This window comes from Eleutherodactylus coqui, chromosome 9 (genome assembly GCF_035609145.1).
Source record: "Eleutherodactylus coqui strain aEleCoq1 chromosome 9, aEleCoq1.hap1, whole genome shotgun sequence".
NCBI lineage: Eukaryota > Metazoa > Chordata > Amphibia > Anura > Eleutherodactylidae > Eleutherodactylus > Eleutherodactylus coqui.
Genome location: NC_089845.1, coordinates 155,537,494 through 155,543,737, shown reverse-complemented (window position 1 = coordinate 155,543,737; position 6,244 = coordinate 155,537,494). Strand labels below are relative to the sequence as shown.

The 6,244-nt window shown below is 47.4% G+C and overlaps 1 protein-coding gene across 1 annotated transcript in view; it reads left to right on the top strand.

The window, feature by feature from the left end:
• The first annotated feature begins 559 nt into the window (after nt 1-559).
• Nucleotides 560-6,244, top strand: part of LOC136578574 (ubiquitin carboxyl-terminal hydrolase CYLD-like) — a 32,690-nt gene continuing 27,005 nt past the window's right edge. The window contains exons 1-3 of the mRNA XM_066578716.1: nt 560-640; nt 1,939-2,454; nt 3,970-4,233. Coding sequence (XP_066434813.1) covers nt 2,002-2,454; nt 3,970-4,233 — 717 coding nt within the window. The 5' untranslated portion in view covers nt 560-640; nt 1,939-2,001. The remainder of the gene's footprint in view (nt 641-1,938; nt 2,455-3,969; nt 4,234-6,244) is intronic.

Here is a 6,244-nt window from a genome sequence, read left to right as displayed (position 1 = left end):
GATTAGATACAGCAGGCAGTATCACACAGGATAGGGTTAGATACAGCAGCTCAGCAGGCAGTATCACACATGATGGGATTAGATACACAGCTCAGCAGACAGTATCGCACATGATAGGGTTAGATACACAGCTCAGCAGACAGTATCGCACATGATAGGGTTAGATACACAGCTCAGCAGACAGTATTACACATGATAGGGTTAGATACACAGCTCAGCAGACAGTATTACACATGATAGGGTTAGATACACGGCTCAGCAGACAGTATCGCACATGATAGGATTAGATACACGGCTCAGCAGACAGTATCACACATGATAGGCTTAGATACACAGCTCAGCAGACTGTATTACACCTGATAGGGTTAGATACACAGCTCAGCAGACTGTATTACACCTGATAGGGTTAGATACACAGCTCAGCAGGCAGTATCACACATGATAGGATTAGATACAGCAGCTCAGCAGACTGTATCACACATGCCTGCAGTATGGCAGGGCTGTCTCTGGGGGAGGTTGTAGTTGCAGTTCCACCTCCCTGCAGGGAGGGGCAGCCCACCTCCAGCCGGTGACAGGCCTGAGCTCCTCCCCCCTCACCGCAGGCCTGTACAGCTCGGGGGTCTGCTCCACCTGCTGGACGGTGAGTACCCCATATACAGTATACACAGCTGCCAGCGGCACTGCTGAGCCTTGTAGTCCCCCTGTAATCTGCTGGGACTTGCAGTCTTGTTAGAGGGCTGTCAGGAAGTACAGGGACGTGCAGTACTGGTGCTGTGCGGACACTCTGGGACTTGTAGTCCTTGCAGAGCTGGCAGGTGTTTGTGGCTGGCGGTGAGCGCCAGTCATAGAATATAAGATAATGAAGACACAAAGTAACTGAACCCCCCAGAATATGGAGACGGCGGGGGGCGCTGCGATGTTATACGGGAAGCCCCGCACACCGCCTCGGCTCCGGTTACAGATGTAGCAGAGCTGTACTGCTGCGTAGTGTACAGAGAATGTAGTAGATGTGACCTGCAGTCCTATGTAACCCCACAGATAATGTAGTAGATATGAGCTGCAGTCCTATGTAACACTACAGATAATGTAGTAGATATGAGCTGCAGTCCTATGTAACCCTACAGATAATGTAGTAGATGTGAGCTGCAGTCCTATGTAACACCACAGAGAATGTAGTGATGTGACCCGCAGTCCTATGTAACCCTACAGATAATGTAGATGTGACCTTCAGTCCTATGTAACCCTACAGATAATGTAGTAGATGTGAGCTGCAGTCCTATGTAACCCCACAGAGAATGTAGTAGATGTGACCTGCAGTCCTATGTAACCCCAGAGATAACACAGTGATACCTCTCTGGAGTACAGATAATGTAGTAGATGTGAGCTGCAGTCCCATGTAACCCCACAGATATAGTAGATGTGAGCCGCAGTCCTATGTAACACTACAGATAATGTAGTAGATGTGAGCTGCAGTCCTATGTAACACTACAGATAATGTAGTAGATGTGACCTGCAGTCCTATGTAACCCCACAGATAATGTAGTAGATGTGAGCTGCAGTCCTATGTAACACCACAGATATAGTAGATGTGACCTGCAGTCCTATGTAACACTACAGATAATGTAGTAGATGTGACCTGCAGTCCTATGTAACCCCACAGATAATGTAGTAGATGTGACCTGCAGTCCCATGTAACCCCCAGATAACACATGACAAGCTCAGCCCTGCTACATTCTCGTGGTCGGTGTCTCAGGGTGACTTGGGGTTTGGCCGCTCCCCAAGTATCAGGGACAGTCGGGTCTTATCTTCTCATACCGCTCCCTGATTACGTCTTGCTCAGAGCCGGTGGGGGATTATGTTCTATGGCAGCGCTGCGGGATTATGGGAATTACTGACACACAAGATCTCTTTAGTGACCCGTGAAAGTTTTCTCTGCAGGTAAAGACCGAGCGGTCGTCTGTCCGCCATCTGCAGGACCCCTGGGCGGCCCGGAGGGACAACATGGCCCAGGTGGGCAGAGAGGTGGATGACTTCCTCATGTACTTCATCTTGATGGAGAAGATCCCGGTGGGCTCTCGGACGGTGGAGTCCGGCAGACTGTGCTGCATGAGCGAGGAGTCCTATCTCCAGAGGGTGACTGGGGACCAGGACCCGGCTCCGTCCCTCAGCGTCACCGTCATCGAGGAGAACATCCTGATAGACGTAGATGTCAACGTTTTACACCCTCTAAGCCAGAGACAAGCCGCCCTTCTCCTGGCCATCCACAACTCCACCGAGAGACTCAACTGCTTCCTGGAGAGGGGTCTTCTGGAGCAAGCCGTGCAGGCCGAGGTCGGCCAGAGGGTCCTGGTGGAGCACGAGCAGAAACTCTTCCCTGCATTAATCCATTATGTGGGCAATACCCTGGATACCAGCACCCTACTGCCCCCCGTGTACTTTGGAGTAGAGCTTGAGGTGGGTGATGGCTACAAATGATGAGTATTACATGGTAGTTTCCTACTAATATGAGTGCAGCATAATATAATAGATCTATAACATAATGTATAGTCTGGGTCACGCCTCTCATTCACAGGAAGTAGTCTCCAATGGTGAATGATTGCAGAGCTATGGAGCCGGCTATAGACGACACCAGCCTGGCTCCACGTGAGGGATGGTGTAGGATTACCACTAGTGGGCATGGATGTTGCTGTAGGTGAGGGCACAGTACTATCATTGAGGCAACAATGGTTATTTAGGCTGGAGCCTAGTGATGCTATTGACAGGTAGTGTTAGGGTAGAGTAGAATCAGGTTTGGCTGGGGAGGTGTAGGGTTAGGGTTGACTTGATGCTGCGCTTAAGTAGAATTATTTGGGATATAGGTCGATAAAGACGAGTTGTTTTTTCAGGCATAAATTTTGGATTGGTGTTAGACTCGGGAGGAATAGGTGAAGGGTTAGGGTTGGCTTAGACTAGGGATGACTCAGTGTAGGGTTAGGGTTGGCTTCAGGCTGGGGAGGACTCAGTGTAGGGTTAGGATTGGCTGTAGGCTGGAGAGGACTAGGTGTAGGGTTGGCTTTAGGCTGAACAGGACTCTGTGTAGGGTTAGGATTGGCTGTAGGCTGGAGAGGACTAGGTGTAGGGTTAGGGTTGGCTTTAGGCTGAGCAGGACTCTGTGTAGGGTTAGGGCTTTAGGCTCAGGAAGAATAGGTACAGGGTTAGGGTTGACTTTAGGCTTGGGAAGATTAGGTACAGGGTTAGGGTTGGCCTTAGGCTTGGGAGGAATAGGTACAGGGTTAGGGTTGGATTTAGGCTTGGGAGGAATAGGTACAGGATTAGGGTTGACTTTAGGCTTGGGAAGAACAGGTACAGAGTTAGGGTTGGCTTTAGGCTCAGAAGGAATTGGTACAGGGTAAGGGTTGGCTTTAGGCTCAGAAGGAATAGGTACAGGGTTTGGGTTCACATTAGGTTTGGAAGGAATAGAAACAGGGTTAGGGTTCACATTTAGGCTTGGGAGAAATAGGTGCAGGGTTAGGGTTAGGGTTAGGGTTAGCTTTAGCCTCAGGAGGAATAGGTGCAGGGTTAGGGTTAGCTTTCTCCTCGGGAGGAATAGGTGCAGGGTTAGGGTTGGCTTTAGGCTCAAGGAATAGGTACAGGGTTAGGGTTCACATTAGGTTCGGAAGGAATAGGTACAGGGTTAGGGTTAGGTTTAGCTTTGGGAGGAATAGTTGCAGGGTTAGGGTTGGCTTTAGGCTCAGAAGGAATAGGTGCAGGGTTAGGGTTAGCTTTAGCTTTGGGAGGAATAGTTGCAGGGTTAGGGTTCACATTTAGGCTCAGGAGGATAGGTTCAAGGTTAGGGTTGGCTTTAGGCTCGGGAGGAACAGGCACAGGACTAGAGTTGACCTTAGGCTTGGGAGATGTAGGGTTAAAACTGGTTTTAGGCTGGGAGGGAACTGGCTTTTGTTTTTTGACATTGTGCTGTTTGTTTCACAGGGTGAAGGTGAAGGTCGTGGTAACATGGACGGCTCTTATAAAGGAGTGACATTCTTCAAATGTAGGAAGAGCAGCGGCCTCCTCTTACCTTTTAATAAGGTCATTTTCTCCGGGGCCCCCCCACCAGATGATGCCGGATCCACATTGAGCGGTTCGGTGAATCCCGGGGACAAGGTTATGTTCTTTGTTGAGGACTCTTTAAAGCGAGGAATAGTTGTTTTCTCAAGTAATCAAGCAGCTACGGGCTTCGTTGAAGTCTTACCGGTAAGGAGGTCATTGGCAGCTTATGTAATAGAGGATCTAGGTGCATGACAGCTATCAATATATATCTTTGACAGTCTAAGCACCTTTCACAACTACACAGTCCTGGCAAGCGATGACTCAGAATTGTAGAGTTGGAAGGGACCTCCGGGGTCATCAGGTCCAACCCTCTGCATAATGCAGGATTCACTAAATCATCCCAGACAGATGTCTGTCCACCTCTGTTTGAAGACTCCCATTGAAGGAGAACTCACCACCTCCCGTGGTAACCTGTTCCACTCATTGATCCCCCTCACTGTCTAATATCTAATCTGTGTCTCCTCCCTTTCAGTTTCATCCCATTGCTTCTGGTCTTTCCTTGTGCAGATGAGAATAGGGCTGATCCCTCTGCACTGTGACAGCCCTTCAGATATTTGTAGACCGCTATTAAGTCTCCTCTCAGCCTTCTCTTCTGCAAGCTAAACATTCCCAGATCCTTTAACCGTTCCTCATAGGACATGAATTGCAGACCGCTCATCATCCTGCTGACTCTTCTCTGAACTTGTGCCAATTTGTCAATGTGCTTTCTTAGTTGGGTTGCCCATAACTGGACACAGTATTCCAGATGAGGTCTGACTAAGGAAGAGTAGAGGGGGATAATGACCTCACGTGATCTAGACTCTATGCTTCTCTTAATACATCTCAAAATTGTGTTTATTTTTTTGCTGCTGCATCGCATTGTTGACTCATGTTCAGTCTGTGATTTATTAGTATACCCAAGTCTTTTTCCCATGTCCTCCCATTCTGTATGTGCTTTTTTTTTATTTTCCTTGCCCAGATGTAGTACATTGTATTTTTCCTTGTCAAATACCATTCTGTTAGTCGCCGCCCACTGTTCAAGCTTTTCTAGGTCTTTTTGAATACTCCCTCTCTTCCCTAGTGTTAGCTATCCCTCCTAGCTTTATGTCGTCAGCAGATTTGATCAGTTTCCCATCAATTCCCTCCTCTAGATCATTTATAAAAATGTTGACCAACACTGGGCCTAGGACAGAGCCTTGTAGTACCCCCCTTGATACATTCTTCCACTTGGATGTGCAGCTATTTATGACCACTCTTTGAGTACGATCACTCAGCCAGTTGTGAATCCACCTAACAGTTGCCTTGTCAATCCCATATTTGGTCATTTTTCAATAAGTATAGTATGAGATACTTTATCAAATGCTTTACTAAAGTCAAGATATACTTTATCCACCGCATTTCCCTGATCAACCCAGTCAGTGATACTATCATAGAAGGAAATTAGATCCGTTTGGCATGACTTGTTTGTTACAAACCCATGCTGGCTCTGGTTAATTACTCCATTCTCATCCAAGTACTAGCATTCATAATGATTTGTTCAAAGATCTTTCCCAGTATAGAAGTCAGGCTCACAGGCCTGTAGTTTCCTGGATCCACCTTCTTCCATTTTTTTAAGATAGGGACAATATTTGCTCTTTTCCAATCTTCTGGGACTTCTCCTGTTCTCCGGGTATTTTCAAAGATTACGACAAGTGGTTCAGCAATTTCCTCTGCGGCTTCCTTCCGTATTCTAGGATGTAATTCAGTTAATATGTAATGGTCCCAGATTTTCTTCTTTGAGAGCTACCACTGGGTTATGGGTATGACTTTAGACACAAGTGTAGTGCTGTTATTAATTTGTCAGCAGTGTTGTTTGTGAGGCTTGCATAGAAGGCGGCCCTATGTAAAATGAGATGACCGTGCAAAATAGGTATGGATCCAACTCGCGATAGAACCCACTTTCTCTCTGTAGGCATTTGAGTAAAGAAAGATATTTTTACTTTCCATTTAGCTTTCTGGATAGTGTGGTGTCATGTACAAACACAAGCATTGAGAAGCTTGGGGGGCGGCTGATTAGGTTCCTCCCTCCCACCTGCATGGACTTGTGTTGTAGAATCACCTTTCTATGGGTTCCGTGTCTGACCACCTGCTCATCTCTACGGCTATGTGCTGCTGTATGTGCAGACTTTGCAGGAAT